The 25,730-nt window shown below is 42.4% G+C and overlaps 2 protein-coding genes across 2 annotated transcripts; one reads left to right on the top strand and one right to left on the bottom strand.

The window, feature by feature from the left end:
• Nucleotides 1-553: 553 nt before the first annotated feature.
• Nucleotides 554-10,084, top strand: LOC115103236 (ras-related protein Rab-11B). The gene is made up of 5 exons (XM_029624044.2): nucleotides 554-774; nucleotides 2,445-2,640; nucleotides 8,758-8,951; nucleotides 9,587-9,667; nucleotides 9,796-10,084. Exons 1-5 carry the CDS (start codon nucleotides 735-737, stop codon nucleotides 9,936-9,938), a joined length of 654 nt encoding a protein of 217 aa, XP_029479904.1. The 5' UTR covers nucleotides 554-734; the 3' UTR covers nucleotides 9,939-10,084.
• A 183-nt stretch (nucleotides 10,085-10,267) lies between these two features.
• On the bottom strand, nucleotides 10,268-13,373 carry LOC115103235 (E3 ubiquitin-protein ligase MARCHF2-like). The gene is made up of 5 exons (XM_029624043.2): nucleotides 13,098-13,373; nucleotides 12,303-12,538; nucleotides 11,810-12,005; nucleotides 11,477-11,686; nucleotides 10,268-11,028 (listed from the first exon to the last, which is right to left on the bottom strand). The coding sequence occupies exons 2-5, from the start codon at nucleotides 12,479-12,481 to the stop codon at nucleotides 10,873-10,875; spliced, it is 741 nt and encodes a 246-aa protein (XP_029479903.1). The 5' UTR covers nucleotides 12,482-12,538; nucleotides 13,098-13,373; the 3' UTR covers nucleotides 10,268-10,872.
• Between the last annotated feature and the right edge of the window lie 12,357 nt (nucleotides 13,374-25,730).

The raw sequence follows: 25,730 nt of genomic DNA, 5'->3' as shown, positions 1-25,730 counted from the left end.
CAGGATGCAGTGATGAGTATCAAAACTATCCCCTGTTACAAAACCTAGGACACTATGGTAAACTGAGTCCAAAGGTGTCAGAGTAGTAGCAGCTGCACTTTGATAAATAATATCACCATAATCAAGAAGAATGAAAATGTATCCACTCACTACTGTAAGTCGCTCTGGATAAGAGCGTCTGCTAAATTATTAAAATGTAAATGTAAAAAGGTCGACTGAATGACATAATAGTCGTCTGTTCAAGACCTCAACTCTCAACCTGATTTTCTCTTGATTGCCAATATCAACTTGATGAGGAGAGACTATACCTGAATATTATTAGTATCCAATTAATATAGATTTGTTTTAGAGTGATGTAAATATTGATCAACCATATGCACAAGGGCCCACTGCTAATTTAGGACATGAACTACAAGGATGAAGAGTTGTGTGATAAACAAACTGAGCATCTAACACTCTTTCAATGGCCCTCAGCAGGGATAGGTTGTGCTGTTTGTTTCCTATTAGTATGACAGCCAGCAGCGCCACCGTGTGGAAGGTATGGAAACAGGGACTCCTCCCCAGTGCAGAGTTCTGAGATCTCTCTTCCTGCGGTCAGCCTTGTTTGACAGACAACATTGGCGCATTGTTTCACACATTTATAAAGACAATTATCCCGTACATACCGATAATTCAGAGGCATACAATTTTGCACATTCTTTTCGGGAACAAGCGCTGGAGAGGCATCGTCTAGAATGGGGAACAGAGACGATGAATACGATTTCTTGTTCAAAGGTAAATTTTGATGACTGCATTCGCCCGTTCATAGGACCTTCAATAATTCTATCATTGTTGCGTTCTGTCCTATGACAAATCAGACATCAGTGTGAACGAATAATAACAAATAGTCTGGATAAATGTTTTAGAAATAAACATTGTATGCGTCACTTTGGTGGAAAACGTTTGCTACTATGGCTACATAAATGCTGTCATTGTAACACTGTAACAACGCCCACAGCTATATTTTTAGGTAAGGTGCAACACCCTATCTGCGGTTGCTTCTTTGACTTTATCAACACTGATGAAACCATAAAAGAGGAACTGTTTATCAATAGGTTACTGACAAGAATGCTGTTTTCCAATTTATGGTTAAAAGAGCTATATTAAGTTTAATTTTTTATTGTGAATTGTAGCCTCCCATATCCCATAGATATATTATTTCATATTTTATTTAATGTGGGACTATTGATTATACAAATGTTGAATTCATGTAGATTTTTGAAAGAACTAGTGAAAGGAAATGTAAAACTTGGCAATGTAGACCCGTGTCCAAGGACCATATAACACTGTGACTACTATGTTCAATCTCAAGAAATCCCCCTTTGATCTATTCTAGAATGTCATCCTTTGATTTCCATTGAGCTCGCCAGCGACACCCTGTATAGAGGTCTATTTATGAAGTGATACAGAGTATCTTCTGTGGGGTAGACATCAGCCGATAAAGGGTTCTCCTCTTCCTCCCTCACCATCATTTAGAAACCCTGTTGAAACAGGAAAGCCAAACTGTCGATATAGGTTTGACGGAGCATGTTATCAGCTTCCTGCAGCAGCAGTGATGCCACAGGGACAAGGTTCAGCTGTATTTACTGTACTGTGAGAATACAAAAGGGCTCCACCTCGACAGCCCCGTTGTAACTGCCAGGCCTACTCCTGTCACCTCAATGTTTTACTGTCGGCTAAATACAGTAGAATAGGCCGTTTGTCAGCCTGTTATTGTAGTAAAAGTAATAATAATAATATTATTAATAGTAAAATTGTATCATTGAGTTCAGTGTTTCTCAGCAGTGCTCTTAAGGGGCCCAACTTTGTACATGCTAGAATTTCACTCAAAATGAGCATCAATTAGGCACCAACTACTTTGTCTCCTTGGTTAAGGGGTAACCAATTAAATAAAAGACCCATAAGCTCTGAGAAATATTTACAGAAGTATATAAAGACATATACCACTTCAAATAGGTCGATTTCAGCCATCCACTTATTCAAGTGGCGGCAGGTAGCCTAGTGGTTAGAGCGTTGGACTAGTAACCGAAGGGTTGCAAGATCAATCCCCGAGCTGACAAGGTAAAAATCTGCCATCCTGCCCCTGAACAAGGCGGTCAACCCACTATTCCTAGGCCGTCATTGGAAATAAGAATTTGTTCTTTAACTGACTTGCCTAGTTAAATAAAGGTCAAATAAATAACAAATATTGTCAATGGATGTGATTGGAAATGACAACCCGCATTATGTAACAGTTGTAGGTGGGAGGGCCAAGTCACATAATGATGAGGAATGCAGGCATTGAGCCAAGGTCTAACCCAGGATCCTGGGTTAGACTTGTTGACTAGGCTAGCTCGTCTGACAGTTCGGCTGTAAGAATTTCAGTCTTTCTCATTCTCTCCATCTCTTTCTGTCTCATTATCAAGTTGTGCTAATTGGGGACTCTGGTGTCGGGAAGAGTAACTTGCTCTCCCGGTTCACACGGAATGAGTTCAACCTTGAGAGTAAGAGCACCATCGGGGTGGAGTTTGCCACCCGCAGCATCCAGGTGGATGGGAAGACGATAAAGGCCCAGATATGGGACACGGCTGGACAGGAACGTTACAGAGCCATCACCTCCGCGTAAGTCGGGTGGGATTCCTCATGGCTGCCTATTGAAAAGTAAATGATTGTCAACAAGGATAACAGAAAACAATAATCTAGTGGCCTCAGATCTTAGTCCCAGAGAGGTACATTGGTGACTCAACTAATCAATGAACTGCTCATTTCCTTGTTGATTAAAATCAGGTGTTTTAGTGCTGGGTTGAAGTGTGGAACATAAACCTACACATCCTATAGCAGGTTAGCGTTTTCGTCATGAATCTTGTTCTGGAAGTAGCTCTGCAGAGTGGTCACTAGCTGGTACAGCCACTAAGTCATACAATCTGATTTGAAACTTAACCCTAACCTCACTGCTAAACCTAATGCCTAACCCTTAACCACACTGCTAACCCTAATGTCTAACCCTTAACCACACTGCTAACCCTAATGCCTAACCCTAACCTCACTGCTAAACCTAATGCCTAACCTTTAACCTCACTGCTAAACCTAATGCCTAACCTTTAACCTCACTGCTATCCTTAATGCCTAACCTTACCACACTGCTAACCCTAATGCCTAACCTCACTGCTAACCCTAATGCCTAACCACACTGATAACCCTAATGCCTAATCACACTGCTAAACCTAATGCCTAACCACACTGCTAACCCTAATGCCTAACCCTAACCACACTGACAACCCTAATGCCTAACCCTAACCACACTGATAACCCTAATGCCTAACCCTAACCACACTGATAACCCTAATGCCTAACCTCACTGCTAAACCTAATGCCTAATCTAACCCTAACCACATTGCCTAACCACATTGCTAAACCTAATGCCTAACCACACTGCTAACCCTAACCACACTGATAACCCTAATGCCTAACCTTAACCTCACTGCTAACCCTAATGCCTAACCTTAACCACACTGCTAACCCTAATGCCTAACCTTAACCTCACTGCTAACCCTAATGCCTAACCTTAACCTCACTGCTAACCCTAATGCCTAACCTTAACCTCACTGCTAAACCTAATGCCTAACCTTTAACCTCACTGCTAACCTTAATGCCTAACCTAACCACACTGCTAACCCTAATGCCTAACCCTAACCTCACTGCTAACCCTAATGCCTAACCTTAACCTCACTGGTAACCCTAATGCCTAACCTTAACCACACTGCTAACCCTAATGCTTAACCTTTAACCTCACTGCTAACCTTAATGCCTAACCCTAACCGCACTGCTAACCCTAATGCCTAACCACACTGCTAACCCTAATGCCCAACCCTAACCACACTGATAACCCTAATGCCTAACCCTAACCTCACTGCTAACCCTAATGCCTAACCTAACCACACTGCTAACCCTAATGCCTAACCCTAACCTCACTGCTAACCCTAATGCCTAACCTTAACCTCACTACTAACCTTAATGCCTAACCCTAACCTCACTGCTAACCCTAATGCCTAACCTTAACCTCACTGCTAAACCTAATGCCTAAACTTTAACCGCACTGCTAACCCTAATGCCTAACCTAACCCTCACTGCTAACCCTATAATGCTTAACCCTAACCTCACTGCTAACCCTAATGCTTAACCCTTACCTCACTGCTAACCCTCATGCCTAACCTAACCTTAACCACACTGCTAACCCTAATGCCTAACCTCACTGCAAACCCTAATGCCTAACCCTAACCTCACTGCAAACCCTAATGCCTAACCTCACTGCTAACCCTAACCTCACTGCTAACCCTAATGCCTAAGCTTTAACCTCACTGCTAACCTTAATGCATAAGCCTAACCTCACTGCTAACCCTAATGCTTAACCCTAACTTCACTGCTAACCCTAATGCCCAACCTAACCTTAACCACACTGCTAACCCTAATGCCTAACCTAACTGCTAACCCTAACCTCACTGCAAACCCTAATGCCTAACCCTAACCTCACTGCAAACCCTAATGCCTAACCTCACTGCTAACCCTAATGCCTAACCCTAACCTCACTGCTAAACCTAATGCCTAACCCTAACCTCACTGCTAACCCTAATGCCTAACCTCCCTGCTAAACCTAATGCCTAACCTTAACCTCACTGCTAACCCTAATGCCTAACCCTAACCTCACTGCTAAATCTAATGCCTAACCCTAACCTCACTGCTAAATCTAATGCCTAACCTCACTGCTAACCCTAATGCCTAACCTTAACCTCACTGCTAACCCTAATGCCTAACCTTAACCTCACTGCTAACCCTAATGCCTAACCTAACCTCATTGCTAACCCTAATGCCTAACCCTAACCTCACTGCTAAACCTAATGCCTAACCCTAACCTCACTGCTAAACCTAATGCCTAACCCTAACCTCACTGCTAACCCTAATGCCTAACCTCACTGCTAAACCTAATGCCTAACCTCAACCTCACTGCTAAACCTAATGCCTAACCCTAACCTCACTGCTAACCTTAATGCCTAACCTAACCACACTGCTAACCCTAATGCCTAACCTAAACCACACTGCTAACCCTAATGCTTAACCCTAACCTCACTTCAAACCCTAATGTATAACCCTAACCTCACTGCTTACCCTAATGCTTAACCCTTACCTCACTGCTAACCCTAAGCGTAATACCTAACCCTAACCTCACTGCTAACCCTAATGCCTAACCTCACTGCTAAACCTAATGCCTAATCTAACCCTAACCACACTGCTAAACCTAATGCCTAACCACACTGCTAACCCTAATGCCTAACCCTAACCACACTGCTAACCCTAATGCCTAACCCTAACCACACTGATAACCCTAATGCCTAACCTTAACCTCACTGCTAACCCTAATGCCTAACCTTAACCTCACTGCTAACCCTAATGCCCAACCTAACCTTAACCACACTGCTAACCCTAATGCCTAACCTAACTGCTAACCCTAACCTCACTGCAAACCCTAATGCCTAACCCTAACCTCACTGCAAACCCTAATGCCTAACCTCACTGCTAACCCTAATGCCTAACCCTAACCTCACTGCTAAACCTAATGCCTAACCCTAACCTCACTGCTAACCCTAATGCCTAACCTCCCTGCTAAACCTAATGCCTAACCTTAACCTCACTGCTAACCCTAATGCCTAACCCTAACCTCACTGCTAAATCTAATGCCTAACCCTAACCTCACTGCTAAATCTAATGCCTAACCTCACTGCTAACCCTAATGCCTAACCTTAACCTCACTGCTAACCCTAATGCCTAACCTTAACCTCACTGCTAACCCTAATGCCTAACCTAACCACACTGCTAACCCTAATGCCTAACCTAAACCACACTGCTAACCCTAATGCTTAACCCTAACCTCACTTCAAACCCTAATGTATAACCCTAACCTCACTGCTTACCCTAATGCTTAACCCTTACCTCACTGCTAACCCTAAGCGTAATACCTAACCCCAACCTCACTGCTAACCCTAATGCCTAACCTCACTGCTAAACCTAATGCCTAATCTAACCCTAACCACACTGCTAAACCTAATGCCTAACCACACTGCTAACCCTAATGCCTAACCCTAACCACACTGATAACCCTAATGCCTAACCCTAACCACACTGATAACCCTAATGCCTAACCTCACTGCTAAACCTAATGCCTAATCTAACCCTAACCACACTGCTAAACCTAATGCCTAACCACACTGCTAACCCTAATGCCTAACCCTAACCACACTGATAACCCTAATGCCTAACCTTAACCTCACTGCTAACCCTAATGCCTAACCTTAACCTCACTGCTAACCCTAATGCCTAACCTTAACCTCACTGCTAAACCTAATGCCTAACCTTTAACCTCACTGCTAACCTTAATGCCTAACCCTAACCGCACTGCTAACCCTAATACCTAACCTCACTGCTAAACCTAATGCCTAATCTAACCCTAACCACACTGCTAAACCTAATGCCTAACCACACTGCTAACCCTAATGCCTAACCCTAACCACACTGATAACCCTAATGCCTAACCTTAACCTCACTGCTAACCCTAATGCCTAACCTTAACCACACTGCTAACCCTAATGCCTAACCTTAACCTCACTGCTAACCCTAATGCCTAACCTTAACCTCACTGCTAACCCTAACGCCTAACCTAACCACACTGCTAACCCTAATGCCTAACCCTAACCTCACTGCTAACCCTAATGCCTAACCTTAACCTCACTGCTAACCCTAATGCTTAACCCTAACCTCACTGCTAACCCTAATGCCCAACCTAACCTTAACCATCCTGCTAACCCTAATGCCTAACCTAACTGCTAACCCTAACCTCACTGCAAACCCTAATGCCTAACCTCACTGCTAACCCTAATGCCTAACCCTAACCTCACTGCTAACCCTAATGCCCAACCCTAACCTCACTGCTAAACCTAATGCCTAATCTAACCCTAACCTCACTGCTAAACCTAATGCCTAACCCTAACCTCACTGCTAACCCTAATGTCTAACCTCACTGCTAAACCTAATGCCTAACCTTAACCTCACTGCTAACCCTAATGCCTAACCTTAACCTCACTGCTAACCCTAATGCCTAACCTTAACCTCACTGCTAACCCTAATGCCTAACCTAACCTCACTGCTAACCCTAATGCCTAACCCTAACCTCACTGCTAAACCTAATGCCTAACCCTAACCTCACTGCTAACCCTAATGCCTAACCTAACCTCACTGCTAACCCTAATGCCTAACCTAACCTCACTGCTAACCCTAATGCCTAACCCTAACCTCACTGCTAAACCTAATGCCTAACCCTAACCTCACTGCTAAACCTAATGCCTAACCCTAATCTCACTGCTAACCCTAATGCCTAACCTCACTGCTAACCCTAATGCCTAACCACACTGCTAACCCTAATGCCTAACCTAAACCACACTGCTAACCCTAATGCCTAACCTTAACCTCACTGCTAACCCTAATGCCTAACCTAACCTCACTGCTAACCCTAATGCCTAACCCTAACCTCACTGCTAAACCTAATGCCTAACCTAACCTCACTGCTAACCCTAATGCCTAACCTAACCTCACTGCTAACCCTAATGCCTAACCCTAACCTCACTGCTAAACCTAATGCCTAACCCTAACCTCACTGCTAAACCTAATGCCTAACCTCACTGCTAAACCTAATGCCTAACCCTAACCTCACTGCTAACCCTAATGCCTAACCTCACTGCTAACCCTAATGCCTAACCACACTGCTAACCCTAATGCCTAACCTAAACCACACTGCTAACCCTAATGTTTAACCCTAACCTCACTTCAAACCCTAATGTATAACCCTAACCTCACTGCTTACCCCTTACCTCACTGCTAACCCTAAGTGTAATACCTAACCCTAATGCCTAACCTCACTGCTAACCCCAATGCCTAACCTTAATGCCCAGCCCTAAATTAAGACAATTTTTGTTTTCATGAATTTTTACAATATAGCCTATTTTTTTTTTTTTACCCCCTTTTTTCTCCCCAATTTCGTGGTATCCAATTGTTTTAGTAGCTACTATCTTGTCTCATCGCTACAACTCCCGTACGGGCTCGGGAGAGACGAAGGTTGAAAGCCATGCGTCCTCCGATACACAACCCAACCAGCCGTACTGCTTCTTAACACAGCGCACATCCAACCCGGAAGCCAGCCGCACCAATGTGTCGGAAGGTACACCATGCACCTGGCAACCTTGGTTAGCGCGCACTGCGCCCGGCCCGCCACAGGAGTCGCTGGTGCGCGATGAGACAAGGACATCCCTACCGACCAAGCCCTCCCTAACCCGGACGACGCTAGGCGTCGCTCCACGGACCTCCCGGTCGCGGCCGGTTACGACAGAGCCTGGGCGCGAACTCAGGGACTCTGATGGCACAGCTGGTGCTGCAGTACAGTGCCCTTAACCACTGCGCCACCCGGGAGGCCCAATATAGCCAATATTTGCAGCTGACCAATCTATCGGAAATCACTCCATAATGCCGCCAGGGCAAGAATCATGACAATAAATATATCTCTCCAGGATCAGGTTTGGCGAGCACTAGCCGATCACGAGCCTCATCACCAATCAGAGTGTCTGACTTGGAGCCTCACTGGAGCCCCATACATTGTCTGTTGGTGCATTGAGATTGATAAAGCAGTCTTTCCTACAGCTATTACAGAGGGGCAGTGGGTGCTCTCCTAGTGTATGACATCGCCAAGCACCTGACCTATGAAAACGTGGAGCGCTGGTTGAAGGAACTGAGGGATCATGCAGACAACAACATCGTCATCATGCTGGTGGGCAACAAGAGCGACCTGCGCCACCTCAGGGCCGTGCCCATGGATGAGGCCCGGGCTTTTGCAGGTACTCTGGTCTTTTGGCATGGGGAACATGGCCTGGTCCCAGATTTATTTGTGCTGTCTTGCCAACTCCTATGGTCATTGCCATGACAATGACCATAGGAGTTGGCAAGACAGCACAACATAATAAAGGACCAGGCTAAGGGGTACATCATCTTGGAACAGCCTTCTTGTCTTAATTAAGTGGTCCTAAGGGAACACTGATTTTGAAGAGATGGAAAGGAGGACAGTAAAATGAGAGCAACTGCATATAGTTGCTTTCACCTATCTGGAACTTTTATATCAGTGATCATCACAAGGGAATGGGAGGAGGTTATTGTATTGGGACAGTATTGCTATATTTAACAGCCTAAATGTGTAATGCAAATGGTATTGAGGCAGCTTTAATGTGAAATTTGGCAGCAGGTAGCCTAGCAGTTAAGAGCGTTGGGCCAGTAACTGAAAGGTTGCTGGTTCGAATCCCCTAGGTGACTGGGTGAAAAACCTGTCTGTGCCCTTGATCAAGACACTTAACCCTAATTGGTTCTGGAAAACAGTGTCTGCTAAATCACTAAAATGTAAATAGAGGTGTTTCTTTCCTCCCAGGAACTGTTTAATAATGATTGTGTGACTCACTTTCCCCTTTCTCTAAACCTGCAGAGAAGAACACTCTATCCTTTATTGAAACTTCAGCTTTAGATTCAACAAATGTAGAGGAAGCTTTCAAGAATATCCTTACAGGTACAGTATAACAGCAAAAGGACTGTCTGGAAAGCCAATTGCTTTGACATAGTGAAGATGAAGTAAACTAGAAAATCCTCTTTTTAAGTATTGAGATGCAGTACAACAGTCTAGTCTACTCTCCACAGAAATCTATCGCATCGTATCGCAGAAGCAGATCGCTGAGCGGTCCGCCCATGACGAGTCCCCTGGAAACAATGTGGTGGACATAAGTGTTCCGCCCACCACGGACCAGAAAGGGAACAAACTGCAGTGCTGTCAGAACCTGTAACCCATGATGACGCTTACCTTCCCCTTTCTGTCATCTCAATGTTGTGGCGCAAACATTCTTCATTTTGTGTAATATACTTGTTTTTGATAGCTTGTCAACTCACATTATATTAATGCCATAAAATAAAATTTTACAATATTACAGTAGTTGAGTGGATCTCTCATGTTACTTGTATGCTCCTACATTATGGACCACTTGCAAGGTGTAGTCCCTTAAATGCCCACTAGACGGTGGTATGTTTGGTGCAGTCAACTGCATCAAGTGATCATTACCGATCTAATACTCCTGTATCAGTAACTCAGAGATTCAGCACACATGCATTCCAGATGTGCCGACTGCAAAGACCAAGAGTCCCTTATGTTTTATTGCACAATGACCCAGCTTACTCAAGGGAGTGCAACATAAAATGATTTAGCATACATTGACTGACACTCCAAAGCCCACTCCAAAACATTGCAGTTTGTTCCCTTCTCTCTCTCTCCCACTTCTACCAACTTCCAAAGGGCAAAGAGTTAACAACAGAAAACATCATATTTAGACTTGGTTGTTCACGTGGTCATTGTTCTGAGAGAGTAAATTCATAGAGCTATTGGATGCCAGTTTTCCCAAAAAAACAGCTAAATACATTGTGAAGGGGGGGGGGGTAGTATGTTTCAGATATACTGTATTAACATGCTGCATCAGTTACACCCTGCTACATTAACTGTGTCCTTACATTTGTGTCCTGATTTTCCAGGCCAGTGTTCATAATCCAGCGATGACATCAATGACACTTCATTCCACGAGTCCAACACGTCCCAAAACCACTGGTTATAGTTCATATCTGGGCTCAAGTGTTTCAAATAATAGAGATTATGGAGAAATAATCCCCAGAATGGTCCACAAGTGCAGAAGTTCAAGATATATTACACTTTTTTAAGTGAGACCACAGCGCTCATACGATGGTCTCGTCAGTCATTTTCTTGGTCGACTTGGTCGGGACGGAATGTTGGGTAGAGTGCGCTCCTTTAATTTCAGGCATGAGCAGGCGCACTTTCTGATTGGTCCTCCTCCACTCCGAGTATAACTGACAGTGATAGCGGAACGATACCTGAGGTACACGGAGACAGACATCAACAAAACTATCAGACGGTTTCATATGCACTGCAGATTCATTAAATATACCGTTGCTATCGCAGGCACGCAAAATACAAAGTTAGACAGATTGCATGACAAATTTGTATTTGGTCTGAATTTGATGATTGTGTAACTATTGTAAGCTTTTTTTCAGAGTACAAACAAACAATTCTTGTTGCAGACAAAAAAGATTTGTTGGCACATTACTTGTCTCCCCTGAATATAAAATGGGAAGGGCACAAAATACCATAGACAAGAAAACAAAACAAACGATGCGCCACAAATGTCTAATTTGTCTCACAATTGTAATAATAGCAATTGTAAAGCACACATTTACACTGCAAAAATATGCTGTCAATTAACAAAGGTGGAGTAAAGTAATCCATGGTAATGGTGAGAAGGGGTGTGTGTGTGTTAGTTACCAGTGTCCAGAGGACGTAGATGGTAAAGAGAGCAATGGTGAGGGCGATGAGGCCCACAGCCTCCAGCCGGCTGTTGAGGAACAGGTGGTCCTGGGCTCCCCTCAGACACAGCCAGCCAGATATGGCCGCTAGTGGCGTGATGAGCATGAAGCAGGCCATGTCGCACAGAAGCGTGCGCTTCTCACTGCGTGGGCCTGGGTCCCGCAACCACTGGGAGGATGCAAGGAAAGGCTCATTATTAATATGCTAATTATTCTGTCATTACTATGGTGATGGAGGACTTAAACAGGATTAACCATCAACCTGTCACTCACTCACACACTGCCATTTTACCTGTGTGAGGGGCTGGGGTCGCCGTTCGACGGTGAACTCGGTGTGGCAGAGCTCACAGTAGCTGGTGTTGGAGGAGGACAACCACTTCTCCAGGCAGCTCTTGTGCACCTTACCCAGGGTCCCTATGCAACTGCAAGGGGAGAGCAGCATCTCACCACTGGCCCCCTCGTGGCAGATCCGACACATGCCTTCATTACTAGACAAATAGGGGAAGAAATTGTGCCTGGTGACCACTCATTTCAAAACAAATGACACATTAAATGCACTATAAACAAAATACATTATTTTCATCAATATACAACATTTTTTAAATCAGATATGCTGAATCTGAAAATGAGTATGTTGCCCTCTCCTATAAGCTTTGAGATCTATTTGTCCATTGTTTATCTCCATTCAAGGAATTGTTTATTTATCAGATCGAAGCCACGGGTCACATTCCCAGTCATCCAGATTTACAAAGAAAGATAAGAACCCTCTCGAAGAACCTCCTTACCTCTGTGAGCCCATAGCCTTGACAACAGTGGAGAGTGGGCGGCCATCTTTGGCCGTAACCTTAGCGACGTACTGGGCCTGGCCGGCATCTGGCTCCTCTACCTCCTTGGGCAGGTCGGCAGCGCTGCCTGAGTAGTCACACAGGGATCCAGGCAGGTGGCAGCAGCCTGGTGTAGTCATGGCGCCCTGGTGTGGGTGACACGCCTCTCCTCCCACTGCTGTGGGCAACTGTTTGGACTGAGTGACAATGTAAGAATGTAATATTGTTACAAGTTACTTGTGATGGTTCATGACATGTGAGCTGATCAGTCCATAGAAATATAATCCATATTCTATTGATCATCCTTTTATCATGACAAAAACCTTTGGCAAAGGCTTTGCTGACAATGTCAAAACAGGATTTGACACGGGGAACTATGTGATAAAGAGGATTCGAATTAAAGGCCAGGTGCATACTTCATTTTGACAAGCTTATGTGGTGGTGCTCAACATGTCATCAACATCAAAGATAAAACTGACCGTCAGCAACTATAGACAAAGCTCGGCTCCAGTGAATCAATAAATGACCAACAGACACAGCCAGACAGGATAAATGGTTGGCTGTCTAGTTACTGTAGCTAACTAACTACGTTACTGTTAAGCATTCATGTTTTCACATCCTCTCTACGTTAACGTTAGCTAGCTACGACATTTCCACTAGTTAACAATCTATCTAAATAAATCAATACAATACAATGAAAAGCTCTGCATGATGAACAGTTATCTAGATAGCGTTTCTAAACAAGGGATAACGTACCGTCGACACCAGCTCCCCCTGGCCTTAGCTAGCTATTTGGCTAGCTAGAGACGAGAATGACATTGACATTTAGACAGAAAACGATGCTTTGGGAGGAATACAATATATGATGGCAAGTCGTGTATCTGCTGCAATGGCTGGAAAATGTATTCGTTCGTAACCATCTCCCCGTCTTCTTGCAGAAACGGTGTATTATTCACGGATTTATGACAGTCAGCTGACTTGCTCGCATCTCTCTCAGCTGTGCAGTGACTGTATCGTTATGGTCACGTGATCACCGTGTCTGGTGACGCATCACTATTACCACCATACAAGGGTAGCATGATTATTCATTTGGTACCAATTATTATACAAATTAGGCTAATATGTGAATACCCTGAAGTGGCAGTAGCCACTGTCTTAAGACACTATTGGCAAGAGAAAACAATGCAAGACAAGATGGTATACAAAAAGTGTGTTATATAGTATAGATACCTTAATAGAAAGTTACCCAAGTAAAAGTAAAAGTCACCCAGTAAAATACTACTTGAGTAAAAGTCAAAGTATTTGGTTTTAAATATACTTAAGCATCAAAAGTAAATGTAATTGAGTATTAAAAGTAAAAGTATAAATCAAACCTTTTCTGCTTCAACGTATGAATCTCAACCTAAGAACCTCATAGACAAGTAGCTGTAGCAATGTCCAAATATAAAACTGAGAATGTCCAAATATAAAACTGAGATATTGTCAAATATTTTGACAAAAGTATAAATGGTGTCAACCTAAGCATAGACAAGTATTATTCTCATATATATATATATAGCCGCTAGGTGACACCACTATTGTCAAATATTTCATATCTCAGTTTTATATTTGGACATTGTAGGAATACAGCTACTTGTCTATGAGGTTCTTAGGTTGAGATTCATACGTATATATATATAGCCGCTAGGTGACACCACTATTGTCAAATATTTCATATCTCAGTTTTATATTTGGACATTGTAGGAATACAGCTACTTGTCTATGAGGTTCTTAGGTTGAGATTCATACGTTGAAGCAGAAAAGGTTTGATTTATACTTTTACTTTTAATACTCAATTACATTTACTTTTGATGCTTAAGTATATTTAAAACCAAATACTTTGACTTTTACTCAAGTAGTATTTTACTGGGTGACTTTTACTTTTACTTGGGTAACTTTCTATTAAGGTATCTATACTTTTACTCAAGTATGACAATTGGGTACTTTTTCCACCACTGTCTACGGAAACACGGGTAACAACTCAGGGTAGAGTCTAGAGGAGCTGCAGTACTAAGGGGTCCTGAGGGTGGATACATGTGATGAGGTGGAGGTCAAGGTGCCAGTAGACATTGACTGAATCCTCGACAGCGCTGGACCAGATAGCCTCCTTGAGGAATCTTCAGGAGGAGATGAACAGACTGCTGGACATGGACACTTTGGATTGTCTCTCGAGAACAATTCGCTTTGAACGCAGCCTAATTCAGGAGAGGAATGGAAGCGCAAAGATATATTGCAGTGGTGTACGCACGGCCACCCCCTTCAAAACCAGAAGTATTTTGTTTGTTTACCCATCCTGTGACATGCCTATGCTTTTCTCATTCTTACTTTAATTTGAAATGTGAAAGTTGAAAACAAGTCCTAGATTTATATAAGTTATCTGAATAAACCAAATGGTGTTGTCTAGTGTAGATCCCTTACATCTATTGACGCAACACGGGGCTGAAAAGAAGGTGGAGGTCAAGGTGCTCTATATCGACTTCGCTTCATTCACCCTGAACCGGATTTCCTTCTCCAGTACTCTTCAGGAGAACGACAGAGTGCTGGACATGGACAAGGTGAATTGTCGCTCCCTGTTTTTACATTTTTATTTTATTTAACTCGGCAAGTCAGTTAAGAACAAATTCTTATTTACAATGACGGCCTACACTGGCCAAACTCTAACGACGCTGGGCCAATTGTGCACCGGCCTAATGTCGAGAACAATTAACCTTGAAACCAGACCAATTCCCGAGAGGAATGGAAGCGCAAAGACTTATTGCAGTAGTGTACGGTCGCCAGTCAAGATTGTAAGTTCATTTTGTTTGATTACGTTATTCATTCCATTCTTGAAAACAGGCCCTAAACAGATCAATGACAGTCACTTATCTGATAGTCAGAGTTTTGTTTCAAAACGCACTATCCACACACTCATGTGTTTTTTATCGCCGTTGTGTGTAAAATATTACTATATTATTCTCAGATTTTTAATGAGATTTTAGCTTTAAAACGTGTTTAGTTGCAAAGCGGTATATATCCAATGTTCAACAAATACATACACCATATAAGTGTAGTATACCCAGCTGAATGGTCACCTCTCATACTGATGGTTCATGAGTTTAATGCGGTACCATTTCCATACATACCGTTAGAGCTGGAGAGTAACATACCAAAATGCTCTTACAATATGAACAATACAGTCCACAAACAATACTTGTGTACGTAACTTTACATTAGCGTGATTCATACATCAAATACATCCATATGCGTGAGAATTTCTACCCACATAGTTGATTACATGCTAATGTGGCGCAAGTATACAAATATCCGTTCAGTACACGTTCAAAAGAATTAGAAAGATTTCTGAAACAAGACCAATATTGAAACACAGTAAATTCATTGTTCTCTTTCCAACTAGATGCTAAGATTGACGTTGTTTCTTGGACGCTTGAACAACGTTAAGTTATTTTCCTTTTTCTCTCGCGCCCGTTTCCCATATACCATTTGCGCGTAAAACAGATGGCAAAAAGCTGCTGTCAACATAAATGTCACACTAAACTGTCAAATATACAATGACGACTGAAAGCTTGTACAAAGTAAATAAAAGCCTGAAATTAAGAAAATTGGTGCAAATTGTAAGAGGAGATTTTATCACCCTCCCAGTTTTGTGACTGTATTATATTACTGATTAATATGGCTTTTTGGAATGAAACTATTTGTATGTTCCCAACAATGTTCTTCATAGTCTTTTGCATATTCCTTATCTCCACTGAGGCACATGATCAGTTTGCACACAGCTCAGGCAAAAAAGTGAGCCTCCGAATCCTGATTGACTCTCCGGAGGAGCTTTTTGGTATCACTCAGGATGTGATATATACACAGATGTCCAGGATAGAGTGATTGAAGTGCTGCAGGACATCTACTTGGCGGCTAACCAGCTAGAGCAACAGCTATTCCAGAGTGTCTCTGACAGGCAAGCTAGAGCCATTGTAAAGTCGGTAGCGCAGCAGATCAATGCCGCCCTGTCCAGGGCTCTCCAACAAACCCAATTACTTGCTATAGTGGGATCTGCAAAGATGGGCTGGCAGCGGTTGTCACAGATCCCTCCGGAACTTTCATTATGCACACCTGCCCCCTATTCCCACGGATTAGTACTTGTATAAGTGTGCCCTTTGTAACAATAATGGATCACCCAATGGAAACCAATGTGCGTGTGAGTACCTGTGCTGTGAGTTTTGGGGTGTCGTGCCCTTGTGGATTGCGCAGATGATTACAGGTCTCGTCCCTTGTGTTAATCATTGTGCGCGTGTTATTTATTCTAGGTACTCCTCACTCTTTTGTTTGGGTTTCAACCCTGTGTTTTTGTTACGTGTCTGTTTGGTCTTCGTTCCCGTGCCTTTACATGTCACGCTGTAATTTGGGTTTAATAAAAAAAACTATTACGCATTCCTGCGTCTGTCTTCCGATCCTTCCTACCAACGTGACAGTGGTTGAGGGCCAAGGAGTTCCTTTGATCACCCCCTCAGCAGATGGAGACGGGGATGGCAATGAGGAAGGAAACTATATTTTGTAAAAAATATAATTTGATCTGAGAAATAAAGCTAATTGATTACACCCGAATTGGCCATTTTAATTTATAGGGTTCTATAATATTCAATAATTATAGTACGTAAAATCTTGCTTGACGACTCAAACTGAATTCTTCTGCTGCTCAATGTTTGCGACATACTTCAGTCTGAGTGCCATCGCTGAAGTCATTTGTGGTGACGTCAAAACAAAGTAATTAGCGATTGGATCATCTCTAACCAATCAGAGTATTAAAGTCAATGACAATTTTCTAAATGCTGCATACCTTCGTGTGTTCTGGCTCTGGCACAACCCATCGGTTTCTGGGACCAATCAGAACGGTTAGATTGTGTTTGCGTTCTAGAAATTGGTAGGGCAGTACTCAGATCCAGACTCATTGCGGAGAAGAAACTAACATCTGTGGGCGTGGCATAGCATTTGGCCAGAGCAAGGAGTCTGGGTAGCTAGGCAACCGAACATCCAATTTGGACATTTTTCTAACAATGAGTAAGACATGATGAATCCAAAAACGTGTTCAAAAGCCATCCACGGACTCCCCACACCCATGTCAATCTCACCCCAACAGTTATTGGGTTTATGTCCCATCCTACAGCCTGTTACCAGGTTCTGACCACTAGATGGTGCTATTAGGTGATTTTTATTTATTTTAATATATATTTTTTACCCCCCATGGTTAAAGAATTCACCCAAATTCTAAAATTACATATGGGTTTTCTTACCCTTGAAGAAGTCTATGGACCAGAGCCCTATACTACGAATCAGGTTTGAGGAGTTAGCGAGGTGGCTCACCTTTTTAGCCAGGTATATTTTCTTTGATAACGAATCCTTGAGAACTAAACCTGCTCTGGGGCAGGCTAACTCGGGAATAACTCAAATTTGATCCTAAATGAAGTGTCTACCACAAGTTAAGGACCAATGAAATCAAATACCCTCCCTCTCACAAAGATTGTCATCATCCCCTTTATTTCAGGAAGGCAACTGATTTAAATATTTTATTAAATGTGTTTTTGTGTAAAAAAAAAAAAGTCATGTTAAAATACCTATCACATTACATATTTAGCAATGACAGCATTTACTTTCCAAACGGAATGTTTTTCGCCCAATTGTATTTTGCTTAAGGCAAACTTACAACGCACCCAACCATAGACATATAATCCATAGATGGTAATTCCCATTCAAGTCAAGACTGACAGCCATTGCAAGCGTATCTATGAGTTTAACAGTCATATTGCCAGAGTTAGAGGTTCCAAAACCCTTCTATGGATTGTGTCTATGGCCACAATGCAACAAGCTGTTCCACAGATAAAAGAAGCGATAGGAGTGGGGAAAAAGGTGATGGTGCATTGATAAGCACTCCAAAAGCCGCATTAATGACAAGTAATAAAATAAAGACGGCGCTTCTAAAAGCCTATTTCACACCATAGCCTGCTGAATTTGCAAGATAACTTTAATTTCGGGACAAATTAAAATGTGGCACTGACTCACCCGTGCATTGACATTTCAGCATAGAGTATCACAGTATGAGTCATAATACCCATAAAACCTAGCAGTCAAACAAGGAAAAGATTCCAATCGTATTCCCACCATTAATTTTCCCATAGGGGACTTTATGAACACTTAAAATAAGGGCTACGTTTTGTGTAATCTCTTGCGTGATGTTTTGATAACCATGTAAATCTCCATGACAAGTTGATTTAAAAAAAATCTATATAGTTGCCTGTATTTTCCCCCCCAAAAATGAAATGCTAATTAGCTGCTAATGTGGCTATCATAAAGAACTACAAATGTCACGATGATCTGGACGAGACTGCCAAATTGATTAACTAAGTGTAGTAATGAATATATTGGCTACATTTCTTTAAGATGACAATTATGTGAACTGTCTTGTGCAAGTTTTAAATTGACACACTACCTGTTAGCAAATATGTCAGCTAGAGATGATTTGGGTGCAATCAATTAGCTTAATTTCTCAGAGATAATTAAACCGAATAGTGTTAAAGGAATGCTAATCTTATCTGTTTCTGACAGAAATTATTTCCTGAAAAATGTGGGATGGTGGGAGTTGAAATCCTCTTTCTTCTGCTTTTTGAGCTGGAAGGTGTTCATTATTTTGGGCAAGGCATTGAGATCAACTTGTACAGTAAATGTATTGGTATTTGACTGCAATCAAGCTTGTTTGACATTCTCCTTTGAATTCTCATTTCCTCACATTTAACAGAGAAAGAAAGTCAACAAAGGGGATATCTCTCCCGTTGAGACCACCAAGGATCCTGCTGATGTTGACTAGAATAGTATGTATCTAATAGATTGCTATCTTTGCTTTCAAAAGCCACATCCTTTGTTCACAATATTCTGCACTACTCCAACACTGAGAATGCACCATGACAAGAGCAAGATCTTGCCTCCTGTTCCTCAGAGGAAGGAGAGGCCAAATAACCAATTATTTTTAATCAGGGTATACTCTGCCATGTCTAGGCATGACAACAGCTAGCGTCAGTAGAAATGTCCTTTTGGTTATTGATAGAGGAAAATATGTTTGAAATGACTAATTATGTATACATTCCAATCAGAAACTGATTAGTCCAAATGCTATAATGTACTGTCCCTCTTGCTCCCTTTCACAATTGTATATAATGTAGTCAGGAAGTTTAGTAACAATGAAGGTCTGTTCCTTAAGTTCATTCAGTTGTACAAATCTCCAGGTGGTGGGAACGGGCCATCTCCAAAATGGTCGGGAATGTTGATTTATGCTGACTGGCCTTGACTTCGTGCTGATAACGCGGAGGCTTGAGAATTAGAGGGGCCCTCTGTTTGTGAAACGGAACGTTTGGAAAACGCTGACGTCATTTTCAGTTTATAACCTGTGGTAATGTGTGTAAGCATGTAGTACTCACTTGAATTAAACGCTATTTACCTGGCTTTTAAGACTGGTCTCAATCTATTTCATGCATAATTAATGAACTTACAATTCATTAATGAATTAGATATGAGTGTTAATTGGTTTCGGCAATTAAAGCAAACAGGAATTTAGAATTCCTCTATCAGTTATTTGGCAACACAACCAGAGGACCATCTCGTCACCTACTCCACAACGAGGAAGTAGAGGCTCAAGGCGCAGTCCTTTTTCACCGCCATAACCAATCATTTCAACTCAGTCCTACTGTTATTTGCTGTTGTCAGTCTTCTACACTGATTTGGCAACTCAGAGGATCTTCCCTCCTACTCAATGAGGGAGGAGAGACCCAAGAATGTTTTCATTTGTCAACCAGTCCTTTCAACTCTTTCAAAACTGTCATTCCAAAACTCTCCTTTATCTATTAGTTCCCATTACGAAGCTTCCGAAGATCTTTATTTTTCAACAATACTGTAAGTGGATTTTAGGCAATTCCGGGTGAGACCACCAAGGATCCTCTGCATGCCCTTTTGATCATCCAGAGTGAGACGTAAAACACAGGTAGTTCTGTGCATGATCGGTATTTGCTATAATCTTTTTAAAACGCCACTTCCTCTTGTTCATAGTGTCTACACCACCACCAGAGGAGGAACTTGCCTCCTTCTCTCCAATGAGGAAGGAGATGCCCATGAAGCGTCCTTTCACTTCAATAATATACTGCCACTTCATGCATTTATAAGTGCTTTAGCGAAATTTAAAAAGTAGTCAAAGAGATGAACAAAACAAGGGAATTCATAGGCGTTCAAAGAAATCCTACATGACATTCTATGACAATTAATGAGACTCCAGCGGTCGAGTTCAAAACAGACTATGTAGGCCCTGCTGCCAAGCCTGTACATTCTATTCTAGTCTAGTCACCCCTTTGGACTCAAATATTGAGAAAGACCCTGGCAATCGGGTTCACGTGTGACACGAATGGTCTGACAAGAATATTGGCTGAGTAGAACACCACAGCAAACCTTGATGCAAGCTGACAATCTCCAATAAAGAAGATGTCCATCAACATTGTTACTGTTTAAAATGCTGTCCATAATATGTGATTCTATGTTCAATCACACATTTGGTTGTAACAGAAGATATATGTGAAGTAGGGGCCTTCATTGTAATTCAGGGTTTCCTAAACTTGGTCCTGGGGACCCCAAGGGGTGCATGTTTTGGTTTTTACCCTAGCTCTACATGGATTATTTAAAATAATTAACTAATCATCAAGCTTTGATCATTTGAACAACATTTATATAGCCCTTCTTACATCAGCTGATCTCAAAGTGCTGTACAGAAACCTAGCCTAAAACCCCCAAAATCAAGCAATGCAGGTGTAGAAGCACGGTGGCTAGGAAAAACTCCCTAGAAAAGGCCAAAACCTAGGAAGAAACGGAGAGGAACCAGGCTATGAGGGGTGGCCAGTCCTCTTCTGGCTGTGTCGGGTGGAGATTATAACAGAACATGGCCAAGATGTTCAAATGTTCATAAATGACCAGCATGGTCAAATAATAATAATCACAGTAGTTGTCGAGGGTGCAACAGGTCAGCACCTCAGGAGTAAATGTCAGTTGGCTTTTCATAGCCGATCATTGAGAGTATCTCTACCGCTCCTGCTGTCTCTAGAGAGTTGAAAACAGCAGGTCTGGGACAGGTCAGGGTTCCATAGCCGCAGGCAGAACAGTTGAAACTGGAGCAGCAGCACGGCCAGGTGGACTGGGGACAGCAAGGAGTCATCATGCCAGGTACTCCCGAGGCATGATCTAAGGGCTCAGATCCTCAGAGAGAAAGAAAAAGGGTTAGAGACTATACTTAAATTCACACAGGACACCGGATAAGACTGGCAAAATACTCCAGATATAACAGACTGACCCTAGCCTCCCGACACAAACTACTGAGGCATAAATACTGGAGGCTGAGACAGGAGGGGTCAGGAGACACTGTGGCCCCTTCCGATGATACCCCCGGACAGGGCCAAACAGGCAGGATATAACTCCACCCACTTTGCCAAAGCACAGATCCCACACCACTAGAGGGATATCTTCAACCATCAACTTACCATCCTGAGACGAGGCCGAGTATAGCCCACAAAGATCTCCACCACAGCACAACCCAAGGGGGGGCGCCAACCCGGACAGGAAGACCACGTCAGTGACTCAACCCACTCAAGTGACGCACCCCTCCTTGGGACAGCATGGAAGAGCACCAGTAAGCCAGTGACTCAGTAATAGGGTTTGAGGCAGAGAATCCCAGTGGAGAGAGGGGAAACGGCCAGGCAGAAACAGCAAGGGCAGTTCGTTGCTCCAGTGCCTTTCCGTTCACCTTCACACTCCTGGGCCAGACTACACTCAATCATAGGATTTACTGAAGAGGAGTCTTCAATAAAGACTTAAAAGGTTGAGACCGAGTCTGTCTCTCACATGGGCAGACCATTCCATAAAAATTGAGCTCTATAGGAGAAAGCCCTGCCTCCAGCTGTTTGCTTAGAAATTCTAGGGACAATTAGGAGGCCTGCGTCTTGTGACCGTAGCGTACGTGTAGGTATGTACGGCAGGACCAAATCATAAAGATCGGTAGGAGCAAGCCCATGTAATGCTTTGTAGGTTAGCAGTAAAAACCTTGAAATCAGCCCTTGCCTTAACAGGAAGCCAGTGTAGGGAGGCTAGCACTGGAGTAATATGATCAAATATTTTGGTTCTAGTCAGGATTCGAGCAGACGTATTTAGCACTAACTGAAGTTTATTTAGTGCTTTATCCGGGTAGCCAGAAAGTAGAGCATTGCAGTAGTCTAACCTAGAAGTGACAAAAGCATGGATGAATTTTTCTGCGTCATTTTTGGACAGAAAAATTTAGATTTTTTGCAATGTTACAAAGATGGAAAAAATCTGTCCTTAGAACAGTCTTGATATGTTCGTAAAAAGAGAGATCAGGGTCCAGAGTAACGCAGAGGTCATTCACAGTTTTATTTGAGACGACTGTACAACCATCAAGATTAATTGTCAGATTCAACAGAAGATCTCTTTGTTTCTTGGGACCTAGAACAAGCAGCTCTGTTTTGTCCAAGATTAAAAGTAGAACATTTGCAGCCATCCACTTCCTTATCATCAAATCAAATTTATTTCAAATTTTCATTTTCATCCACTTCCTTATGTCTTCCTTATGTCTGAAACACAGGCTTCCAGGGAGGGCAATTTTGGGGCTTCACCATGTTTCATTGAAATGTACAGCTGTGTGTCATCCACATAGCAGTGAAAGTTAACATTGTTTTTGAATGACATCCCCAAGAGGTATAATATATAGTGAAAACAATAGTGGTCCTAAAATGGAACCTTGAGGAACACCGAAATTTACAGTTGATTTGTCAGAGGACAATGGTCCACAAAGACAAACTGATATCTTTCTGACAGATAAGTTCTAAACCAGGCCAGAACTTGTCCGTGTAGACCAATTTGGGTTTCCAATCGCTCCAAAAGAATGTGGTGATCGATGGTATCAAAAGCAGCACTAAGGTCTAAGAGCACAAGGACAGATGCAGAGACTCGGTCTGACGCCATGAAAAGGTAATTTACCTTCTTCACAAGTGTAGTCTCAGTGCTATGATGGCGTCTAAAACCAGACTGAAGCATTTCGTATACATTGTCTTCAGGAAGGCAGTGAGTTGCTGTGCAACAGTTTTTTTCTAACATTTTTGAGAGGAATGGGAGATTCGATATAGGCCAATAGTTTTTTATATTTTCTGGGTCAAGGTTGGGCTTTTTCAAGAGAGGCTTTATTACTGCCACTTTTAGTGAGTTTGGTACACATCCGGTGGATAGAGAGTCATTTATTATGTTCAACATATTAGGGCTAAGCACAGGAAGCAGCTCTTTCAGTAGTTTAGTTGGAATAGGGTCCAGTATGCAGCTTGAAGGTTGAGGCCATGATTATTTTCATCATTGTGTCGATATAGTACTAAAATACTTGAGTGTCTCCCTTGATCTTAGGTCCTGGCAGAGTTGTGCAGACTCAGGATAACTGAGCTTTGGAGGAATACGCAGATTTAAAGAAGAGTCTGTAATTTGCTTTAATGATCATGATCTTTTCCTCAAAGAACTTCATGAATTTATCACTACTGAAGTGAAAGCCATCCTCTTGAGGAATGCTGCTTTTATAGTTAGCTTTGCGACAGTATCAAAAATACATTTTGGATTGTTCTTATTTTCCTCAATTAAGTTGGAAAAATAGGATGATTAAGCAGCAGTGAGGGCTCTTCGATAATGCACGGTACTGTCTTTCCAAGCTAGTCAGAAGACTTCCAGTTTGGTGTGGCGCCATTTCCATTCCAATTTTCTGGAAGCTTGCTTCAGAGCTCGGGTATTTTCTGTATACCAGGGAGCTAGTTTCTTATGACAAATGTTTTTGTTTTTTTTAGGGTGCGACTGCATCTAGGGTATTGCGCAAGGTTAAATTGAGTTCCTCAGTTAGGTGGTTAACTGATTTTTGTCCTCTGCCTACATCCTTGGGTAGGCAGAGGGGGTCTGGAAGGGCATTTGGGTTGTCTGAGCAGATTATTTGTTGCGATTGCAAACATAATAAACTGGTGGTCCGATAGTCCAGGATTATGAGGGAAAACATTAAGATCCACAACATTTATTCCACGGGACTAAACTAGGTCCAGAGTGACTGTGGCAGTGAGTAGGTCCGGAGACATGGACAAAAGCCACTGAGTCGATGATGGCTCTGAAAGCCTTTTGGAGTGGGACTGTGGACTTTTCCATGTGAATATTAAAGTCACCTAAAAATAGAATATTATCTGCTATGGGAACTCCGTGAGGAACACTGTATATGGCCCAGGAGGCCTGTAAACAGTAGCTATAAAAAGCGATTGAGTAGGCTGCATATTGTATTGTTTAAATTTCTAGAATCCTAAAATGTCCATTTATTATCACATGCAAATCCATTTAATTGATATTTTCCAATCAGTACAAATCAAACTTTTTGTCAAATGCACCGAATACAACAATGCAGTTCAAGAACGAGTTAACAAAAGATTTACCAAATAAACAAAAGTAAAACATTTTTTTAAAGTAACAATAACAAGGCTATAACGAGGCCCCTGAGCAAGGCAGTTAACCCCCTGTTCAATGGGCGCCAAAGACGTGGATGTCGATTATGGCAGCCCCCCGCACCTCTCTGATTCAGAGGGGTTGGGTTAAATGTGTTCATTTCAGTTTCAGTTGAAGGCATTCAGGTGTACAACTGTCTAGGTATCTATACAGGGGGTACCGGTACTGACTGAGTTTGGGAAACGCTGCTGTAATCTAGGTATCTCTACAGGGGGTACCGGTACTGACTGAGTTTGGGAAACGCTGCTGTAATCTAGGTATCTCTACAGGGGGTACCGGTACTGACTGAGTTTGGGAAACGCTGCTGTAATCTAGGCATCTATACAGGGGGTACCGGTACTGACTGAGTTTGGGAAACGCTGCTGTAATTTGTATAGTGTGTTTTATATTTCTAGGATCCTAAAATGTCAAATAAACTAAGGTAAGCAGTTCAAATCACATGTGCCGAATACAACAGGTGAAATGTTTACAAGGCCAGAAAATATTTACCAAATTAAAGTAAGAAATTATAAAAAGTAACAATAACGAGGCTATATACAGGGGGTACCAGTACCGAGTCAATGTGCGGGGGTACAGGTTAGTCAAGGTAATTTGTACATGTAGGTATGGGTAAAGTGACTATGCATAGATAAAACAGCGAGAAGCAGCAGTGTAAAAACACATTTGGGGGTGGGGGTTCAATGTAAATAGTCCAGGTGGCCATTGGTTTAATTGTAAAGCTCAGATCAAATTGTATTGGTCACATACACA

This window comes from Oncorhynchus nerka, linkage group LG20 (assembly GCF_034236695.1).
Source record: "Oncorhynchus nerka isolate Pitt River linkage group LG20, Oner_Uvic_2.0, whole genome shotgun sequence".
Classification (NCBI taxonomy): domain Eukaryota; kingdom Metazoa; phylum Chordata; class Actinopteri; order Salmoniformes; family Salmonidae; genus Oncorhynchus; species Oncorhynchus nerka.
This window is presented reverse-complemented; position numbering and strand designations above follow the sequence as displayed.

Coding starts and splice junctions, on each gene's coding strand:
- LOC115103236 (XM_029624044.2), top strand. CDS start 735: ATGGGGAACAGAGACGATGAATACGATTTCTTGTTCAAAG. Junction 775..2,444: donor ATACGATTTCTTGTTCAAAG/GTAAATTTTGAT, acceptor CTCATTATCAAG/TTGTGCTAATTGGGGACTCT. Junction 9,668..9,795: donor TTTCAAGAATATCCTTACAG/GTACAGTATAAC, acceptor TACTCTCCACAG/AAATCTATCGCATCGTATCG.
- LOC115103235 (XM_029624043.2), bottom strand. CDS start 12,481: ATGACTACACCAGGCTGCTGCCACCTGCCTGGATCCCTGTGTGACTAC. Junction 11,687..11,809: donor GACCCCAGCCCCTCACACAG/GTAAAATGGCAG, acceptor GCATCCTCCCAG/TGGTTGCGGGACCCAGGCCC. Junction 11,029..11,476: donor TCTACGTCCTCTGGACACTG/GTAACTAACACA, acceptor CGTGTACCTCAG/GTATCGTTCCGCTATCACTG.